The sequence below is a fragment of the Anser brachyrhynchus genome (genome assembly GCF_964034855.1).
Source record: "Anser brachyrhynchus genome assembly, chromosome: 4".
Lineage (NCBI taxonomy): Eukaryota > Metazoa > Chordata > Aves > Anseriformes > Anatidae > Anser > Anser brachyrhynchus.
The window spans coordinates 15,518,808-15,538,847 of NC_137698.1; the positions used below are offsets into that span (position 1 = coordinate 15,518,808).

At 44.6% G+C, this 20,040-nt stretch overlaps 1 protein-coding gene and 1 long non-coding RNA gene across 7 annotated transcripts in view; one reads left to right on the plus strand and one right to left on the minus strand.

Annotated features, from left to right (window-relative positions):
* Positions 1 to 20,040, minus strand: part of SLC4A4 (solute carrier family 4 member 4) — a 231,176-nt gene that overhangs the window by 10,094 nt on the left and 201,042 nt on the right. For all 5 annotated transcript variants that reach the window (XM_080589204.1, XM_080589201.1, XM_080589202.1 and 2 more), the window contains 7 exons: positions 19,122 to 19,235; positions 18,349 to 18,510; positions 13,739 to 13,917; positions 12,253 to 12,325; positions 7,663 to 7,731; positions 5,813 to 5,986; positions 3,530 to 3,691 (listed from right to left, as the gene is read on the minus strand). In XM_080589204.1, coding sequence (XP_080445330.1) covers positions 3,530 to 3,691; positions 5,813 to 5,986; positions 7,663 to 7,731; positions 12,253 to 12,325; positions 13,739 to 13,917; positions 18,349 to 18,510; positions 19,122 to 19,235 — 933 coding nt within the window. The remainder of the gene's footprint in view (positions 1 to 3,529; positions 3,692 to 5,812; positions 5,987 to 7,662; positions 7,732 to 12,252; positions 12,326 to 13,738; positions 13,918 to 18,348; positions 18,511 to 19,121; positions 19,236 to 20,040) is intronic.
* The window catches only part of LOC308193990, a 43,670-nt gene that overhangs the window by 6,148 nt on the left and 17,482 nt on the right, over positions 1 to 20,040 (plus strand). The window contains exon 2 of one of the 2 annotated variants that reach the window (XR_013950151.1): positions 14,602 to 14,734. This is a non-coding gene — a long non-coding RNA (uncharacterized lncRNA). Of the gene's footprint in view, positions 1 to 13,923; positions 14,735 to 20,040 lie in introns of those variants that run through there. The other variant, XR_013950152.1, reaches the window with a different exon arrangement.

The window sequence follows — 20,040 nt, forward strand, 5'->3', positions numbered from 1 at the left end:
CCCCCAGCTGAGAGGGGCAGTGTGGGAACGCGTGCATGTGGTTTCCTGGTGATGTGACACCACTAATGTGCATGTCTTGGGTGTCATCAGCATGTTCTTAGGTGAGAGCTTTCCTGATGCTCGAAGCTCCTGCCTTCCCTGTTAGGCATACGAAGATGGGCTGAAAGTCTTATCAGGAGCTGCACTGCTAACAGGGATGGGACCACAGGACTTCTTGAAAAAAGAGTGCAGGAACAGAGGAGACTAATGACCAGTGACTGCCAGGAAGGAAGGGAAAGGGGAGCTTGCTGTCTGAAATAGGACCAGTCTTCCCTGTTGGGATTCAGCCTGATTAATAAGAAAGAGTGCATCCAGACTACCTCCTACATCACAGCACCTTCACCTATGAAATTCCTAGCTTTGTCTCTTTTACTGTATACATTCTGATTTATACAGCATACATTCTCTGTAGAAAAGCCATTCACAGATTTCTCTAGGTTGGAAGAGACCTCAAGATCATCGAGTCCAACCTCCGACCTAACACTAAGTACTCCACTAAACCATATCCCTAAGCTCTACATCTAAACGTCTTTTAAAGACCTCCAGGGATGGTGACTCCACCACCTCCCTGGGCAGCCCGTTCCAATGCTTAATAACCCTTTCGGTAAAGAAGTACTTCCTAACATCCAACCTAAAACTCCCCTGTCGCAACTTTAGCCCATTCCCCCTCGTCCTGTCACTAGGCACGTGGGAGAACAGACCAACCCCCACCTCTTTACAGCCTCCTTTCAGGTAACTGTAGAGAGCGATGAGGTCGCCCCTGAGCCTCCTCTTCTCCAGGCTGAACAAGCCCAGCTCCCTCAGCCGCTCCTCGTAAGACTTGTTCTCCAGACCCCTCACAAGCTTAGTCGCCCTTCTCTGGACTCGCTCGAGCACGTCCATGTCCTTCCTGTAGCGAGGGGCCCAAAACTGAACACAGTACTCAAGGTGCGGCCTCACCAGAGCCGAGTAGAGGGGCACAATCACTTCCCTCGACCTGCTGGCCACACTGCTTCTTATACAGGCCAGGATGCCGTTGGCCTTCTTGGCTACCTGAGCACACTGCTGGCTCATATTCAGCCGACTATCCACCAATACTCCCAGGTCCTTCTCGGCCAGGCAGCTTTCCAGCCACTCATCTCCCAGCCTGTAGCTCTGCTTGGGGTTGTTGTGGCCCAGGTGCAGGACCCGGCACTTGGCCTTGTTGAACTTCATGCAGTTGACCTCAGCCCATCGCTCCAGCCTATCCAGATCCTCCTGCAGAGCCTTCCTGCCCTCGAGCAGATCGACACACGCACTTAGCTTGGTGTCATCTGCAAACTTACTGAGGGTGCACTGGACGCCCTCATCCAGATCATCAATAAAGATATTAAAGAGGACCGGCCCCAGTACCGAGCCCTGGGGGACTCCACTAGTGACCAGCCTCCAACCAGATTTGACTCCATTCACCACAACTCTCTGGGCCCGGCCATCCAGCCAGTTTCTAACCCAGCGAAGCGTACGCCAGTCCAAGCCCCGAGCAGCCAGTTTCTCGAGGAGAATGTTGTGGGGAACGGTGTCAAAAGCCTTACTGAGGTCAAGGTAGACCACGTCCACAGCCTTTCCCTCATCTACCAAGCGCGTCACTTGGTCATAGAAGGAGATCAGGTTCGTCAAGCAGGACCTGCCTTTCATAAACCCATGCTGACTGGGCCTGATCGCCTGCTTGCCCTGCAAGTGCCGCGTGATGACCCTCAAGATAATCTGCTCCATTGTATATGTTCTCACTGGAACAGTCTGACTTTGTTGCCTCTAACACAGATCTGCAGAGGTGTTACACAGCTCTCACATAAGGGACTTGAATTATGGCTTGTTCTCCACCTGGATCGTGGTTGCGCTTTCTGTCCTGCAAACCTTGGGTAAGGCCAGGCATTGGAACAGTCCAGAGGAACTCCTAGAGCTGCCTTGTTACTCTTGAAGACACTGAATTTATCATCTAACCTGCCTGCCTGCCTAAGTGGGGCTAATGTGGCAGATCTGCTCAGCGTAGGAAGGATACGGATAATACACACTAGAAATAAAGCAAACACAGTAGGACAAAAAACTGCAGCACCTATGACCTTACAGTGTGGTGGCAGCAGTACTTCCCACAGCTGACCATGGCTCACGCTCTCCTTCAGGCTTCACTGTAAGAAATGTTCCTGACAAATACACAGGTCCGGCAGCTGCTACTTCAGAAATTCCCTTTTCCTGAGGTTGCTGTTACCCACTTTGCGCCAATTAAGTAGGCCAGGGAGCAAGCAGATGAACAACTGGTGTTGCTGTTTCTCTGCCATACCACAGTGGAGTTCAAAACTTGGGCATTGCTGGCTGCAGGTGAGGGAGCTGGGCATGAACATGTGAGAAAGGGGCAGTTGACTTTTCCTGCTAACTTCCTCCTCCCAAGGGCATGATCCCTTGTCATTTATGTCTCCTGCCACATTGAAATTTTGGTATTTTCCAGCTTCAGGTGATCTTACCTTTGTCTGAACCACAGGAAAAGCCTTTCTTCATTAACTCTGGACAGTTACACAAGCAGAACTGACACTGTGCTCAGTACCCTCTGTGTGGCTCATCATTAATAAAACCTAGTGCCCTTGTAACATGGTCTTCCAGCTGGAGCAAAAGAGTGCTGACTGAGGCAGCCAGCTCTCCAAAGGCAGTTCACACTTGCCATATGAAGTGCTCTATAATCTATGTGTTCAGCACTTCTATTTCAGTGTATAGAATTTCAGCTCATATTAGGCCTGAGTAGGAGAATGTTTAAAGGCACAAGAACTACATTTCATCTTATTACGTATACAATAAAATGCAGAATTTTCTAAGGCACATGACTCCAGTCTATTCAGGTTAACACACTTAGTAATGACATTAGCAAGCTAAGTTGCACTCTTTCAGGGCATGCTGCAACCTAAGGTAGGAGCAAAGAGCAGAGTGCACAGCAGAAAGGGCATGTATGCTTTTTAAATGTTTAGGTCAGGAGTATTAACAAAAGCCTTTCCTGCAACATGACAAGTCTTATCTTTTTGTGCTTTTAAAAAGAGTAATTAAAAAAATAAAAGAAGAAAAACAGGATATTTTCAGAAGCATCTGAACTGCTTGTGAAAACCATTCTCCTCCTAAAATGTAAGAGACAACGAGGGGGGAGAGAAAGGCGGAGGAGGGAGGGAAAGATGAACAAGGCAGGGTGATGAAAGGCATTCTAGTAAAGGGAATGACACGTCAGCAGGTATCTAGGGCTCTTGTGGAAAGTGTGATTTCATTCTTGGCAATGCAAGTACCACCTACCACAGGCTGGTGACGTCTGGAAAAGGGAAGGCAACATTGAAAAGAAGTTTTGTTTGGGGGCGATTTGCTGCAGCAGGTAAGGATTGTGCTGGTCTGCTTCAAGAGGCTGGGAAATCCCCACCCCCTAGTGCTGGAGAGGGGCTGGAACCATCATCCAGGATTAGCTAGAAATGAGTAGTTTGACAAAAGCAGAAAAGCTCCTTACATCATCATTGTCACTGTCCAGACTGCCCTTCTTCTTTTTCTTCTTCTTCTCGTCCTCTTTCTTTTTCTTGTCCTTTTCTGGAATGACGTCGTCAAGAAAGCTTAAGTCATGCTGGGAGAAGAGGTAGTCCATGGCTTTTCTGACTGCTACAAGTGCCAGGATCTGAAAAGGCAGAGAAGGACTTCTCACTGAGATACATTTTACCTTTAACTGGGAACACTCTTAGCATTCGTGTTGATGCTGCTTCATAATCCCAAACGCTTCAATTCTGGTTGTAAATGAACATATACAGAACAAGGTGATTGAGATATTCCAGTTGTTCAACTTGAAAACCTAAACTTTGGAACTGAGTCAGGCTTCAAGCAGGTGTTTTACATCAGAATAAACAGGAGCAACGTACAGAAGCAGTAAGGTAACCATTTACTGCTCCTGTAAATACAAAGGTCATCGTTAACAACAAATTGACAGGCGTTAGGCAAAGAAATAAACTATAAACCCAAGATGAATATTTTCATTTATTTTTGGGATTCGGCCAAATATACAGGTTCACAAGGGCAGCCTGAGTAATTTTCTTTACCTTTTTCTCACCACTTCTCTAGATATAACAACTCTTTAAAAATTAGACAGTAGCCTAGGTGTGCCTTCAGAATTTACAGAATAAAGTTTGCTGGGATTGTGGCTGCAAGAAACTGAAGGAAAAGATTTTTTTGTGTGGGGAGAAAAACATGGGACATGCCTGAAATAGGTGTCAATGCCTATGCCGAATTTAACATCACCAACAGACGTATACCAGGATGTGCACTGACAGACCAAAAGCTCAACTTAGCTATAAAAAGATGTAACCCACTCCTACAAGAAACAGAAGACTGATTTTAAGATGGAAAAGTTTGCTCCAAGTAGTGAGGATCAATGGCACAAATTATTCCTAGAAATGGATCTCAAACTTTTACTTGCGTAACATAAAATGGGATTATAGAAATGAAAAATTACTCGTGGAGTGGAAAGATGCCATGTAGACACTCATGATTATCCCACTATAAATTACTTCTTTATTAAAAGTGCTTTCCCTACAAGTAAGGAGGGGGCTGGCTATTGGCTGGATCTTCACAGTCAAATTGGAAGTTCACAGTCTTACTGTTCACAAGTGCAAATAAGTCAGGTTTTGTCATAAGATCCTGCTACATCTAAGTTGTCAGTGTACCTCCACTGAGTTTGCATCATTATAACAAACTTCAGCAAACTTACAGCCTGCTCAGATTCTATTATGGGCAAAGAGGAGGTGTCTCCAGATCTTAAATTCAGCTTTCAACAGCACAGCACAGCTATAAAAATGGAATGGAACAGCATGTCCATATGAACTGCTGACTTTTAACATCTTTATATATGAGCATGCATCCCAGCATGTGTCCCGTTGTGTTTTTTGTTTTTTACTTGAATCACCTTTTCTCCTCTAATTTCACCAGCACCAGGGAACAAATGCTTGTGCTTGTTTTGTTTTCCACTTTCCTTCATTCTCGGTCTTAAATAAGCACTGCAATTTGTAATTGCACCCATGACTGAGTTTTTACACATTCGTAAACCTGAAACCGGTGTGTGTGTGTAGGATTTGGCCCAAATATAATATATCATTCATCATCCGGAAGATCTTTTAACATGACTCTGATACCCACTGTTAGAGGACATGCATCCTACAAACGTATATAGCAACCTTAGATGTGAAACACAGTGATCAACATTGAACTTGAGTAAAAAGACAACAAAGACACTCCTTTTCTTGCTCTTGATTTAATCAATACTTCCCCTCTATTTGACGTTCATCTGAGCAGTGATCACAGCCCTACCATCTCATTTTTCTTTGCCTGTTTGTTTTATTTAAAAGCAAAGGAGACATTTTCTGTACACACACTGGTGTGGACTGAAAAAGGGGAACTGTGTACCTCTCGTTCATTCAAGCAGCTCAAGGACAAAACACAGCACATCTAACCTTGGCAGCCAGGGACGGTCAAAACTAACTACACCTTTCTGGAAAAAAATTAACTTTCCAGGCTTGTTTCTTCCAGAGGATTTATGTGAAGGCAGTCACAACAACCGAGAGGATGTGGAGAACATTCACCCTGTGCAGTCTTATATCAGCACGACGAACGGAGCTCAGAGTCCCAGCCTAGGGATTTTACTGCAAGAGGATTCAATTTGCCTGTTTGAGGGAGCATATGCCTGTGTGTGGAAAGCCTAGGCTGTGAAAGGGAGGCACGGCTGGGAAAAGCGAAGGAGAACATCACCTACCATGACAGGGAATATGATAGCAGCCACAGTTGACTTGAGAATCCAGAGGAGGGCCAGGCACACCACCTGCAGAAACGTGAACAGATGGACCCTGCGCAGCGGGACGTGACGCAGATAGATAAAGTCAGGCTGGTGTTTTAGAGGCATCAAGAGCAGCTTCAGCCGATCCATGAACTGAATGGAAAATGGAAAAGCAGCATACATATAAATGAAATGCAGGATTCACAAAAAAAGACAATAGTATTATTAAACTATGAAGTGCAACCTTGAATAACCTGCTTTCCTGACGTAAAGGAAACTCAGCAGAGAACCCAGCACAGTTCCTCTCTCTCCTGAGTAATGCGCTTTTAATTTAACGCAATGGGCTAAACATTTTAAGTCAGTTGTCTGAAGTTAAGCTCCCACATCTACATTTGGCACCTAAACAGACACAGGAGCCAAGCATCTCTCAATGCAAGGCCTTGACGTGCGTTTATTTTAGGGAGCAGGAATCCATGTGCTCTGATGATCATTATTTAAACCAAAAAACTAAGGTATTGGTGGAAATAGCTCTCTCTGCTGGCTTCTAAAGAACTAGGCTGATCTGCTGCAGCTGGGGACACGGGGAACTTCCTGTTGAAGAAAGGACTTCTTTGCCCACAAAACAGAGAAAAAAGATGAATGCCCGAACTGCGGTCGGCGTCAAACTTTGGGTTACTTCTGTCAACCACCCTGTTACTGCCAAGGAACACTATAAAGATGTTCAGCATTTAAAAACAGTGCCTTTTCCAAATCAATTGGGAGCAGAGGTCACCAGAGGTGAGGGCAGACATCATGTTACCAGAGAACAGAAATGCAGATAACTGAAGAGCGAGGAAAAGGGGCAGCTTTTCAGGCAGTGTCCCTCGCCCCGTGCTGGACTGGATGGACTTGGAGTTAAACCAGAATGGGGATTACTCGCTGAGTGAGGTCCTTGATCAGCGGAAAACAAGTGCACAGTTCTCTGAGCACCTGGGCCAGAAAGCAGGGGAAATCCCCTCCAGGAGAACCAACCCAAGGGTGAATATTACAATCCCCCTGTTGTCTCCTGCCAGAACTTGGGCTTGCTGCCCACTTCTGAAACGGGATTAATCTCAAATGAGTGAATGAAAGCCTGGGCCATTTTAAAGAATACCCAAGTAAATTCTCATGGCGCTCACAGAACACAGAGTCTTTTCCCATCAGAGCACAACTAAGCACTAAAAAGAAAGGCCACAATTAATAGGGTGCCAGAAAGCAACAAAAACACTTCCAGCTTCCTAGCACCAATCAAAGACAGTGCACTGTGAGAAAGGCTCCTTACGTAATATTTCCTCAATGACAAAGAAAGGGGGCTTGGCTTCCCTTCCAGTGCAAGCAGCAATGTTCCCACTTATTAACATCGCAGAATAATGCCACCACCATAAATCATGTTGCCATCATGTTTTCCTTCAGTCTGCAACAGATGTCCCAGCAGAGGACCTGAACCATCCCAGAAGTGAGCCTGGAGCCTTTGCAACCACACGCTGTCCTCTCTATCAGTAAATTGGGGTGAAGAAAGACCCCGGGTCTTCACAAAGGCCCCCCTCATTGTTTATGGGGACAAGACTTGGCTGCTCTCCTGCTGAGCAGATTTCTTGCCTTTAGTCTCATTCTCAAGTCAGCCAGTGTGCGGCAATATTTGTAAAGTTGCTAACCTCCCTGGGTTTCTTTGGAAACGAAAATGAGGGGGTGGAGGAGAAGGGAAAGGCCGGAGAGTTGTAAAAGAAACCTTGTAATGAACAGTTAATGATTACCATCTTCAGGACGAGGTACCCCAGGTTAGAGCAGCCCTGGGTGCCGCAGGAGCTTACCTGCACGCCGTTGAGGGAAGCGACACCCATGTACAGGAAGACGCCGTAGAGCACAGGCATGGGAATAAACTGGGGGGCGAAAGAGAAGGAGAAAGCGAGTGAATACACAACACACTGTTAACGTGCAGGGGGGCGTAATCCCTGACCCATGATAAATCTGAATTGCACCTCTAGGTGGATAATGCAAAGTAATAGACACGAGCTATCTTTCTGCTGTATTTTGAGAGCTGGAAGAACATTTCTGTTATCACTGGATAGCTGGAGAACAGGGCAGAGGCCGAATGAGCCCTGTTCTCTCCCATTTCGGTGCAACTTTTAAGTATGTCTAAGAAACAAAGGAAACAAAGCCAGACAGTGCCAGGTAGTCAAAAAATTCAAGAAAAAGTGGAGTAAAATGTGTTCCAGGAAACCCCAAACTACTTTTCACCTCTTGGTTTCTGGTGAGACTACAAGCAGAAGATAGAGAAGATGAGAATCATGATCCTGGGATATGTACAACTTAATGAGATGTGGAAATGTGTCCAGAAGGGCTGTCCTCTTGAGTCCCAGATGAGTAATGACAGTCATGCAAACCAAATCTCTAACTACTCCAACTTTAACTCATGTTAATCATGTTAATTAATGTTAATTAATTAATATTATGTTAATTAATAGTAGTCCATAAATACAGGATGATGAGTTACATTATTCACATATAGAAACTGCCTTTTTGAAATGACAATTTCTGCTCCCTCAAGTGCTAAGCACTGCCTATTCCCTCATCACTGTCACATGCAGCTGGGGACATCTTCCTTTGGCTGAAAAGCAAGCGATGTGCAGGGGCACAGCCGTGTTTCCAGACAGCTTGCATGGTTTAATGCAAGAGCAGCTATCACTAAGTCCATCTTCCTGCCTACTTCAACAAATGCCACTTTAAACCTCCCCTCTCATGCCTGAGGACCAGCCCAGCTACTTGAGCCAGCATCTGCACTAACCCAGGTGGCTGCAAAGGAGACAGCCTCCATCTACAGCATATGCCTGCACATGGAAACAACATACATGCTCCTCAGAAGAAAGTACCTGGCCCTCTGACCCAAAGCACAAAGCTTTTCTCAATGGCAAAAACAATGGTGCAGTTCCCAAAAGGGGAAATCGTTCCTCAGCCGAACAACAAAATCGTGTGCAATCAGCGTGGCGTGATGTGAATGGAAATACTTGGGCACAAATCAAACTCAGGATCTGAATAAAGGCCTTTGTGTAATTTATTGGAACCCAAAAAGAGCAGAAAGCTCTGCAGCCGTCTGCTCGTGGTGAGGGAAGCCTTTGTGCAGTGACAAGCAGCTGCCACTGAATGGCAGACACAGCACACCCAAAGTCTCCCTGCTCCAAGTGTCACCAGGACTTCTGAGGTAGGAACGTTTCTTTTCCAACCTGTGTACGTAACTCATTAAGAAGCAAATAACCCGTGTTTATCAAATTCCCCACTACATTACTAATCGTTTACTAGGTAATAAACACAGTGCGATGCAAATTTCCGTGGAGGCCTTGATCCAGAATGCATGCATTTCACCTGGGGCACACAAGCACCAAAGTCACCAGAGCCATGTCTGCAATGTCGTCGGAGATCAAAGCGTCACTGCCTGCGTTCCTCCCTTGCCTCACCTGAGTCTCACTCCCTCTCAACTCCTCCGAGCTCCTTGACCGCTGAGTTATCCTTTTGTTGCCTTTATTTGTGGCCTTGAGTGACCTGTGTTTGTAGCACATGTTGAAAGCCAAACGATTCTCCTGCAGGCTGGCTTCAACAGTCTTCCACTACCCCACACCACAGTGGGGAGAGATGGGGAGTCAGTGTGTGGCTTACATAGTTGTGGGTGTCCAAGAGATTTAACACCCTCACTGGATCTGAGGAATCGATCAGATAAGACAAGACAAACTCCTGCAGCAAGTTGGGTAGGAAATTTTCAGAGTTTAGCTTGCTAGTTCATTTACATTGCTCTCTTTTCTCCCAATCCTTTTCCTTTGCTTTTTAAAAAACTAAAAAGAAAAATGTCCAACTGTTATTTCACCATTCCATGCTAATTAATCCTGTCAGTCATTCCTAGGTGAAACTTCAGCACATTATCTTGCAGAGTAGGAAGCAGCACTTTCATTCTGGAAGATTATGTTTTGGCAAAGTATTCACTGGCTATGGGGTTGCTGGCAGAGGTACTCAGAGCAAACCTGCTGCTAGCCAACAGAATTAAGAATGTATTTATAGGAAAATGTCTGTGATTCTCCTAGAAGGGTAGAGGGTGTTTTGGTGGAGATCTGCCATAATTGAGCAGAAAGATGAGTGACATTCAAAAACAGCACAAACACCACAACACCCACAGAAACCAAGGATGGGATTATTCTGTGGATTGCCAGTTTTATTCAGTTTGGGACCATTAGCGTTCAGTTTGCTGCTGGCATGAGAAGACTCAAATGTTCTGCAATACATTCTGCAAAGCAGTTCTCTGTAGCAGGAGACCCTACTGCTGGTGTTTGTTGAAGGTCCTGAAACACTGCCAGGTAATTCTTACTGGCACGTGGGCAAGGAGCGTGCCAGTTTATCCTCAGACAGCCTCGCGTGAGGATCTTGCCTGTATGCGTGCTTTGGGGAAGCTCAGAAAAATTATGAATGAAGCAATAGCAGGGGAAATAATGGAGCTCAGCAGAATAGAGGAAGAGAGATCTTGTGAGGAAAGGTCACACGAACCAACAAACAGTATTAATACAATCAGGCATTAAATTAAGGGCATGGAAATGCTTGTTTGTGGAAAGGAGGAAACTATAACCAAGAAATAAAAATTTGCTAATTGTAAAAACAACCTCACAAATCAAGGATAGGAACACTGACTTCTTAAAGCCACTTTCTTCATTTTATATACATGCAGCATCGTTACTCTCTGCCTGTGTCCTTCCCTCCAGGCTCACATCAAACTGTGTCTTACAGCCCCCTCAGGTTCAACCAAACTTAATTTGTCTCCTCCAAAAGTGCTCCTCCAGACACCCATCTGCTCCACCACTGAGTTACAACGAATGGTGCCACTGTTTACATGTGTATGTTACTGTTCAGCTAACTGCTTGCACCAGTCTGTGGATCCATGGAGGTGGCCTTCTGCAGCTGAAATCTCCTGTTGTACCGTGTGCCTGCACACAGCACCACTTCAGTCATCCTCGGAAAAGGCAGTGTCCTCCACCAGGAACAGATAAGCAGATTTTCTAGTTTGATTCTATGATTTGATGATCCACTAAGGATGCATTTCTCTGTGGCTATGTGCCAGTAAATCTCAGAACTTGAAAAATAGCTACCTATCTAGATTAGATGGGACACGAGCAGCACAAGTGCCCAAAGCCTTTGCTAAAATCACGAGAAAAAAAATCAGGAGATAAATCACATTTTTTTGCACTGCTTCCTACAGAAACATGTTTTCAGTACTGCTGAGCCAGGCATCACTTCTGAGCAATAAGGAATGTGCTATTTTAGGAGGATCCAGCCTAAAAGAATGAAAATTTGATTGTTGTGCTAGCTCTTTTAAAAGCAAGGCAAGCTGCAGGAGCTTCACACTGCTGAGGTGCGTGCTTTGGCAGCCCTGACAGGCAGGGCAAAATTCCTGCTCCACTAAAGCAGTGCCAGCAGTCCCAAAGATTTTTGGCCAGAATTTTTCTCATGGAGTAACACTATCAAGCTGTAGGCTCTGCTCATTGCCATCGGTTCCACATATTCTCTCTTATCACAGTTACTTCTTTTCAGTGGGCCATGCACACAACCTATGAGCAGGTGCCAGATGAAGATTTGAAGGGTGTTTGCAGAAGTCACTTTATCCTCTAGAAACAGCTAGACTTCAGGATGAATGAGAAACAGAGAGATATCTGCAAGCTGCATTACTTCCTCTAAAAAAAGAGGCTTTTGTCAGGTCCATCCCTCTGATACATGGTATAGAAGCATTGCTAATTCTGCACCTGACAACTTCTTCCAGAGCTACAAAACAAAACCATTCTTGGCTGCTGGAGGACTCCTAAGAGTCCTGAAAGAAGGCTCTGCCAAGCTGCACTCCTGGAGCTCACACCATCTCACTCACCTGGACTATGCACAAAGGGGCAAAGCCACTGTAGAAGCATTTGGGCTTGTGTATGTGGACCTAGCGCAGATGTGCACATACACGCATACATGCAAATGTACTTTTCTTGACTCCCTCTGTTAACGTCACCAGTATGCTCACAAACTTAATCCACAATATATCTTCCATAAAACACGGGCACAGAAGAAGCATAAGAATATAGAAGAAAACTTCACCATACATAAACATGGAAGAAAAATCTTCAAACAAAAAAGTCATGGCCACAAAACCACCAGCCTGGAACTTTGGCACTATTACTATGTAGCACACAATAAATATGTTTTTTCCTTTCAGAAAGTTTACATTTAAGCCTCCATAAATTGCAAAACCACACCAGTGATTCTCACTCATCTTCTTTTCCATACTTCAACGATGAGGGTCTTTTTATAGAATAAAAATAGCCTGACTGTTGTGGCCCTGGCCACTTGGTTGTGTGAGCAGAAGGAAGAAGAAAAGGTTACATCCTTACCTTTAAGATGGGAGCCATGAAGACAGACACACCAGTCAGAATGAAAACAATGACTCCCGTGACTCTTTGCTCCCTGAAACAAAATCAGTGGGTTACCAGTATCGCTTCAGCTTTCATTCTGATTTTATTCCCTTCTCAGAGTATTCAAAACCTATGTAAATCTGGCAGCCACATTTTTGCAGACACATTTTCAAAGCTGAGGGGCAATTACAAGCCACCACCACCAGGCAGGTATCTTGTTCATGACCAAGCCTCACACACATCTTTTTTTCACACACCAAATCAGTTTTTGTATGTTTGCTCGTTCTCCTACTTCCAGTGTTTGTGGATCAGTAGAGTACTGCTACTGAGTAATGAGGAGTGTGTTTAAATGTTAAACATTAGAAACTGTTAACCAGCAGACCAAATTCTCTGCACGGCAGTTTTCACAACATGCAAATAGGCAATAAATCATTAGCTCTCCACTCTTAAATTAGCAGCGTATTTCAGAGCTTGGTCATAGTACTCCAACAGTTAGATCAGTGCCGTTTACTGTACATCGCTCTGCACACCAGGTGCAAAGAGGACTCACAATTCCCTGGTCTGGGCCTTTGTGGGTTGCTGGACATCTGACTTAAGAGGCACCCACATCTGCTCCCTGCAACTGAAAATGCCTTTGCAAATAGTATTTCTGAGGACTTCAAGTTAGGCCATTACATTTCTATTATTTGCCTAAGTGAGAGGCCTGATTTCCAGGAGTGCTGCTGCTTCTATTGAAAGCACTTCAGACCACTTAATTAAGGCAACCAAATACAAAATAAATGGTTTAATTTAGTAGAATCGATTGCTTTAGCCACAACACGTTTAAATCCTTTGCCACTATGTTTGCTTATAAATGTCTGTCTGGTTTCCATGCATAAAGAAATCTGTAGTAAATATATCTCTTTTCTCAAACACTGGAAAACTTTCTCTGATCTGGCTGGATAGACTTCTGAGGAATTGCATGGAGAGCTGCACTGCCTAATCTCACATTCAGGTTTGGAAATACAAAGAAAGCCTTAACAAACGCTGTATGAAAACTTTGCAGGATCCCATTGGCACCAGACCTTGCTATGTAAAGTCTTGTGTAGTTAGGGGTGGTTTCAATGTGCATGCCCAAAGTAGACACAGAATTTATCCCAACTCCAATGTGAAGTTTCTTTGTTTTCCTCACTCCACTCATACTCTCCCTGTACACAGACACACACATGGCAGAACAGTTTTCTTCCTTTTCAAGAAAGACTATTTACAGAAGGACTATGCCAGATAAGCTTCATACTGGATATAACCTCTGAGGACAAAGAAAAAAAAGCTGTAGGGAAGCACAGCTGATCTTAAGATTTACTGCAAATCTAAGAGCTATTCCCCTGAACCTCTGCCTGTGTCCTGTTCAAAGCAAGACCATTTATAGTACCAACTGATCTTTGCAGGCAAACAAGGCAATGAAGGCCTATTTGGTTTGACATACCTCACTCCCAAAAACTTGGGCTGTTCTCCAGGGGCTGAAGTTTCTGTCTCCATCTTCAAGCTGTCAATATGAGCTATGGAGATCACGGTAGCAGCAACATACCAGGGCAGACCCATAAAGGAGCATATAATCATCAGGATGGCCACCCAGAACAAATCCAGATGATAACCAGCACCTTTCTGTGAAGGGAGACAGACAACCTTTGCTTTAATTATTCTAAATAGGTAAGGAATAGCCAGGACGCTGGCATAGGAGCAGAAGCACAACAACCAAGCAGCATTTCCTTCTACAACATCTTTGACCAACTGCTTAGCCTGCTCTCTGAGACAGAAGTTTTCACAAGCAGTTAGCAGAGTAGGACACATTGCTACTTAACGGGTAAACTGCCTGCCTCAGCAGGGAAAGCAGGTATGTGACACAGTTCTGGCAAGCTCTGAAAACAATGCAACTGGGTTAAGCAATAAGTATAGGAAAGCAGCAGTCTTGCAAGCAGTCTGGCAAATGAACAAGCACCTTGTATATGCTGTACAGTACTTGGAGGTTGAGATGGTGCAAGGCTAGCCCCTCAGCCAGTCAGGTAGCTCAGCACAGTGGTACTGAACATAGCAGACCATGAGTTAAATACAACTGGAGAGACGTAATGTTCACTGAAAAATACTAGGTGGGCTACACATCCTATCTTATAAACAGTGTAAGCAAGCAAGCTCTCAAAAAATATTTATCTTGATTACAGTAGGCTCACAGTATTCTGAAGGAGCTCTGCATTGCTTCTTAATAAACACAAATGAAACCCCATTATATAGTGCTATTTTTATAATTAAATGTTCGTTTTTTTGTTTTTTTGTTTTTTTTTTAAATGTGAGGTGACACAGTGAGAAGAAATGAAATGCCTGGCACCATCCCAACCCCCTGCTGACTGCCTGCAGTACATGCAGAAACAGAGCAGGCCATTTTCACAGCATGAGACAGCTACGGCAACAAGAGCGTTCAGACAGGGTAAGTGCATGCAAGGATCGTATGCAAAGCAAGAGAGCAGTTTATGACACTGTGAGCTGTTATCCTAGTCATCTATTACAAGTGCACGGGACTTCTTTTTATACAGTGGGAGGCCAGGATTTCACCAACTGTGCATTCATACGAGTCTAGCCCTCCACACAAACATCACAGTCAGAGTGAAGCCTGAATAACTAACTAGTCATGATGGAGGGAGGAGCAATGCTGACGAAGGTACCAGTGTTAGGAAAGTGACGCGTTATTCCGGAATCTGTAATAGACAACAAGGTGCAAAATCCCTGTCCAGCTGTGTTCACTCTGTCCACTTCCTTCAGTTTCTCTCTTCCTCTCTGGTATCCTGATTTGCAAAGACACGGCAGATGAACAGCGTTTGCTATCTTTAACTGGACTTGGGGGCCACTTCCAAAAGTCAGAGCACACTTCTGTACGATGGAGAACAAAGTTGTTCACAATTCCTCCCCCGGGTCCCTTGTTTTCTTCCAAGTACAACAGCTCCTTCCATTTCCAAGTGTTTTTTCATTTGGCATCAGGAACTAGAACAGTTCCTTTATGTGCCAAGTCATCTCACGTTTGTGTGAGTGACAGCTTGGATATGCACAGAGATTCAAACACCCAAACCACCCTTTCAAAAAACCAGCCCAAAGCCTAATTTTAGTTTTAAGCAGCTGTTGTAAAATAACTCTCAATGTAATGACTTAATGAAACCTACCTGAAAGCAATCTTACAGGTATATGGTGCCTGCCAAAAGGTAACATTTACCATTTCCTATCTCAGAGCAAGATCTGAACTCCTATATTTAAGATAGGAAGCAACTGTAGAATCTCAGTCAGGACTGCAAATGGTCTGAGCACTGCCGATCACGCTGGGTACTGAACACCCAACTTTATGCTTTCCTGGGGAAAGCAACAAGAGCAGCTGATGGCCTTGCATCAACCACCTATCAAAAGGAGAAAGCTGCCCTCATTCTTTACTCCCTCGTAAAGACCTCTGTTCTTTAGATGGGCTTGAAAATAAACTCCTGTGGAAACTGAGATTGGAAAGAGAATAATTTCTGTCCGAATCAGACACTGGTGCCTGCTAGCAAAACACTGGGTGAATTTACCACAAAAAGCTTTTCCCAAACAACGTACACCTCTCTTTTTATTGCTTTTATCTATTATTTTTAAATCCTTTAACGGACTAACACAGGAAATCCACCAGTCACAAATGCCAAGAGTAGAAATGGAGAAACAGAAGAGCCACCAAAGAAAGGGATCTTCAGAAAAATACTAGAGAAATCTTTAAGGTTTGATATTTTAAAGAAGATTAACCTTTTTTTAAACTTGTTCAATTTGATTTTATTGGAAAGAACAAATGAGCCAGACCTACTTGGTGACCTAAGAGGGAAAGCAATCTATCTCCTTTTGAATAGTACTCATTGTTTTCCTAATACACGTACCGCTTACCTTGGCTGGCCAGCAGCACTCAGCAACACCCTGCCAATACTTTTAACAAGGCACCAGAAAAAAAAAAAAGAAGAAAAAAAAAGTCCTCTTTTGGGCCTACGGTAGATTTTCTGTAGTGATGTATATTTTGGTGCAGAGCTGCAGGGTCGGACTAGTGAACCCCCATTTAAACAAAAGCAAATTCTTACAACCCTAACAAAGGAAGCAGGAAACAAATTTTTATTTTAAACAGTACTTTGTGGGAATGTTTATACTTTGTTACTAAAAAAGTACACCCAGTGCTGATAGCATAACTGTGTTCAGCACCTACAAGCTGAAGCAGAGACGAGGGAAGGTACACCTTGAAACCGCAAGGCCGAGGGGAGGAGGACACATGTTGGACAGAAGGTTGCATGCCCTCTGCACAAGAAAGGATTATCCCTGGGTTTCAGTCTTTTGTTGCCTTCCCCAGCTTTGCTATAACTGGAGTGGATATGGTTACATCCATGTAGCAGCAGAAGGCCATATCGTGAGGGCTCAAGTGTACCTAAAACTGAGGCCGTGTCCAGGGAACATACAGGTGAGGAAATCAGACACCTGCAAAAAGCAAGTGTATGCTGACAGCCCTGTCTGACAGACTTGCAGACATCTATGCTGTACCCTGCCTCCATAATCACCTTCACTTAATGGTGTGCTTCAAGGGCAGGGTAAAGATTAGCCTCCCCCTGGGGAAGATGTGGGCACACTGTTAATTTTAACTGCCCAGCTCCAGATGGCAAGAAGTGATGTTCTGAGGTTTATTTCAATCCAGCCCTGCAAGACAACGGTCAGCCAGCAGTCGTCAGTCTGCACAACAAACCTTTCCCATGCCCTCTCTGTCCCCCAGGTCAGTCTTAAATCACGTTGATTGTCTAATGCCCACAAGTGACCATTCAAACTGCAACATCCTCCTCTTTTTCAAGTAAGAGCTCGACTCACAGGAGAGCTACATTTCCAACAGCTCTCAGTATAACTGATGAACTGGCTAGCTAAACAATGACCCAGCATTAGCCATGTTTTGAGCAAGTCTTTGCTCTCATAGGTTAGAACACTTGAAACGTGTGCTGTTAGCAGGAAGGGAGAGTCTTCTTTTACAGGAATTTAATATTTTTCAATAGAACTGACCATGCAGGGAAAGGAAAAACCCTACAGGCATGAAAACCTGCATAGCGCTGGTCTGGAAAGTTTATTTTAAAAACATTACTACATCCTAGGCTGTTCTATGTCAGCGGATATAAAGCTTCTCTTTCAATAACATCCAACTGTGGCTATACCTTTGATACATCCAAGATCTCTTCAGCTTATTTCTTGTATTTTACCGCACCATAAAGCCACCGCGGCTGCCATACTTGGGCCATCTCTTGCCATACCCACCAGAGGTGGGTTTCTGCCATCACCCCAGCACACCAAGACCTCCCTTTGGAGCAGCTGACAGCCTCACGTATGGGTTGGCCGTGACACAAAGAGCTTTGTTCTGCCAGTTTGATGATTCTATTTCTGGGAACACCCATTGGCCTTACGATTAGCACACTAACAGGGGCTTATCAGATCTGGAAAATCTTTGCCCATTTTGATTAGGTGAGAAAGATTTTGGCTTGGATGCAGTCCACAGAAAAATCAGGTCACAGCTCGGGCTGGAGCAGAGGACCTTTCAAGCACGCGGGCTCTCCCAGCAGCAAACCTGAGCTCCTGCAGTGAATGCTCTCTGCAGATCCACACATGCCTGTTTATTTATTCCACAATTAACTTTCATCCTTTCCCCCCCGACACAGTGACATAAGAGGATACTCAAGGGTATCATTAGTCAATCATTAGAAGGGTGTCAGGCGTCCACACTGAACTTCAAACTCCCTGGTGTCAGGGTTCAAGGCATTACCCAGCACAGCAGAAAAATCCACACACCCAGCTCTTTCTACCTTTAACGGTTACAGCTTGTGCTGCACCATCCTCCCTCATTAGGCTTTCTTCTGAGTGAGATCCTGACCTCGTGGATATACTGCGGCTTCCTTCTTTTTCCTGTCCGTGCTGAACCATGCTGTATATGCAGCCCTGCCGCAAGCCCTCCTCCATCTCTAGCACAGAAGCAGCACAGGACAGCTCTTTGCACACATGCGAGACACCAAGCACACCCACCTTGAGCTTGTGTTCCTTCCTGTTGACGATGACGGCTGTAATTTGCTGGTCCATGAAGATGAGGATAGTCACCAGCAGTGCAGGGATGGCTGCTGCCAGGTACACCCACCATGGGTTCCCTCCAAAAGGTGGGATAAACCAACCCCTCTCGGGACTGGTGGGCTTTTAAGGGCAAGGAAAGGAAAGCTTGTGTTAGCGCTGCAATATATGAGTGACATTATCATAGTATAAATGTCTTTACACTTCCAGCAACAGGGCTTTTCCTTCCATTAAAAGGCTACAGAGAGACACTTGAGGTTTGTGATAATTTAATCCTTCCCAGAAACAGCAACAAACAGTCCTTAATAATTAAACATTGGTTATGGGGGACCAGCTTTTGCAAGCTGAATAGCAGCAAGGTTACAAGGGGGGGTATGAGGAACGTGCCAGCAAGCACCCTTGAGCAGCTTCTCCAAAATGCCTCCAAGGAGCTGAACGAGGGAATGTGTCCCTGGGGTGACTGAGCACATAACCCAGCGCACACGAGTCCTGGATGCAAGAACTTACACCAGCCCAAAGGAGGTAGGAGAAGCTGGGCCTATGTTCAAAGTATGGAGGCAGGATTTAGGAGATAAATCAGCCAGCCAAAGCAAATAGAAAGGGTATCAGCTGAGTGAAATGGTCCTTTCCAGCAAGCTGACTACTTTCTTGTTTTGAGGGCATTTTATTCAGGGCAGATGGGTGGAAAAGGGAACCTATTCCAAAGCCCACAAAATGAGCTGACAATTACATACCTTGAATTCACTTGGCACAATTAGTTTTGGTGTGTCCACACCTACCAGGGCATCTATTCCACAGAAAATCAGAATGGATAAGATAATGGCAAAGTCACTGATGAGCTTCCTGGCCTGAAACAGAAGTTGATATCGTAATAGTTAGCACTATGAGGCACCACTTTATCCATGCCTTAGATTCTCTGCGATATTCCAAGTGTGCATTTGGTGGCAATACAAACTAATTATTTCTTTTTACGTAGAAACAAAGGTGCACATTGTAATGTCTTATTCCATTTTCCCAAAATGCACCTTGGTACTTCATTGTGTTGTCTGAAGGCCAAACAATTAAGCCTAAATGGAAGTATGAAAACAAGCCTAAGGAAAAAGAAAACTGCTTTTGTAAGAAACTCCCACATGAATTCTTCAGAACAGTCTTACTGATACTGCTTTCAACAGCAGCCAACAACCACCAGGATGGAGGCCTAGGAGTCTGAAAAGCTTGCAATGCAAGTCTATCAAGAAAAAGAGGTCCTTTCTTTAATAAGTAACTTCCTGTGCAAGATGAAATGTATTTAGAAAAAGTAGGGAGAGAAGAGTTCACTCGAGACTCCCAATTCCTCTCCTGACAAGGTGCTGAGCAAGCCTGGGAGCAGAGCAAGTCCGCCGCTAGCACACGCTTTGCACTGCTCTCCGACTGTCGGTGCCAAGCACCAACCTGAGGCTAAGGCACATGGGGACCATGCAGGGACACGGGAGGCTCGGAGTGTTTGGGGGGCCAGGACAGCCCACTGATTGCTATGGTTAGCCAAACTGCCAAAGTAATGGTTGAGAACTATTTAATGTCTTGGGAAGAATTCTGAGACGGTTTAGGTTTGTTTCTTTTTTAAATAATTGCATATGTTCTCATTCTGGTCGTACTGCTTACTGAAAGACTTCA